This window comes from Alligator sinensis, unplaced genomic scaffold, assembly GCF_000455745.1.
Source record: "Alligator sinensis unplaced genomic scaffold, ASM45574v1 scaffold161_1, whole genome shotgun sequence".
Taxonomy (NCBI): Eukaryota; Metazoa; Chordata; order Crocodylia; family Alligatoridae; genus Alligator; species Alligator sinensis.
The window spans coordinates 2,094,573-2,095,114 of record NW_005841974.1 but is presented as its reverse complement, the minus strand read 5'-3'; the positions used below and the strand labels follow the sequence as shown (position 1 = coordinate 2,095,114).

The window sequence follows — 542 nt, the reverse complement described above, 5'->3', positions numbered from 1 at the left end:
GCTGCCGGGCAACCGGGGCCGGGGGGCTGCGGAGCTCCTCCCCCGCGCCCGCCGCCCCATCGGAGAGGACGGGCCCGCTGTGCTCGGTCTACGAAACCCGACGCCTCTATGCCCTCCGGTTTTCCAATGGACGACAGAAAGGCGTCGGGTTTCGTATCGCAGAGTAGCAGAAAACCGGGCTGTCCTCTGCGATGCCCACCCCGTCCGAGGGGCGGGGAGCAGCAGGCTGCAGCCCGGGGGCCCCTGCGATGGGCAATGTGCATCGTGAGGGAGCAGCACATCACCCCAGCCCAGCCTTGCACTGCAGTGCTCAGCGGTGCATCCCCCTGACGCCGGGCTTCTTGCTCCTGGAGGGGGGCTGCTCCAGGCCCGGCCTGTGCTGGGCGGCGCTCGGAGCTGAGGCTGCCCGGCGGAGGGGGTGGGGGGCTGTCCGCTCCGTTTTGAAAGGCGGGCGCGAAGGCGCAGCGGGCGGGCGGGCGAGGCGCCTGCTGCCGCACAGGCAGGCGGGGGGGGCCTTAGACCAGGCCGGGCGGCGGCCCCGG

At 73.1% G+C, this 542-nt stretch overlaps 1 protein-coding gene across 1 annotated transcript in view; it reads right to left on the bottom strand.

Annotated features, from left to right (window-relative positions):
- LOC102379761 (atherin-like) overlaps nt 1–542 on the bottom strand; it is a 9,099-nt gene that overhangs the window by 8,075 nt on the left and 482 nt on the right. The window contains exons 2-3 of the mRNA XM_025200736.1: nt 332–488; nt 1–243 (exon numbers count right to left, since the gene is read on the bottom strand). The exon at nt 1–243 is cut by the window's left edge and continues 183 nt beyond it. Of these exons, the coding sequence (XP_025056521.1) occupies nt 1–243; nt 332–488 (400 nt within the window). The remainder of the gene's footprint in view (nt 244–331; nt 489–542) is intronic.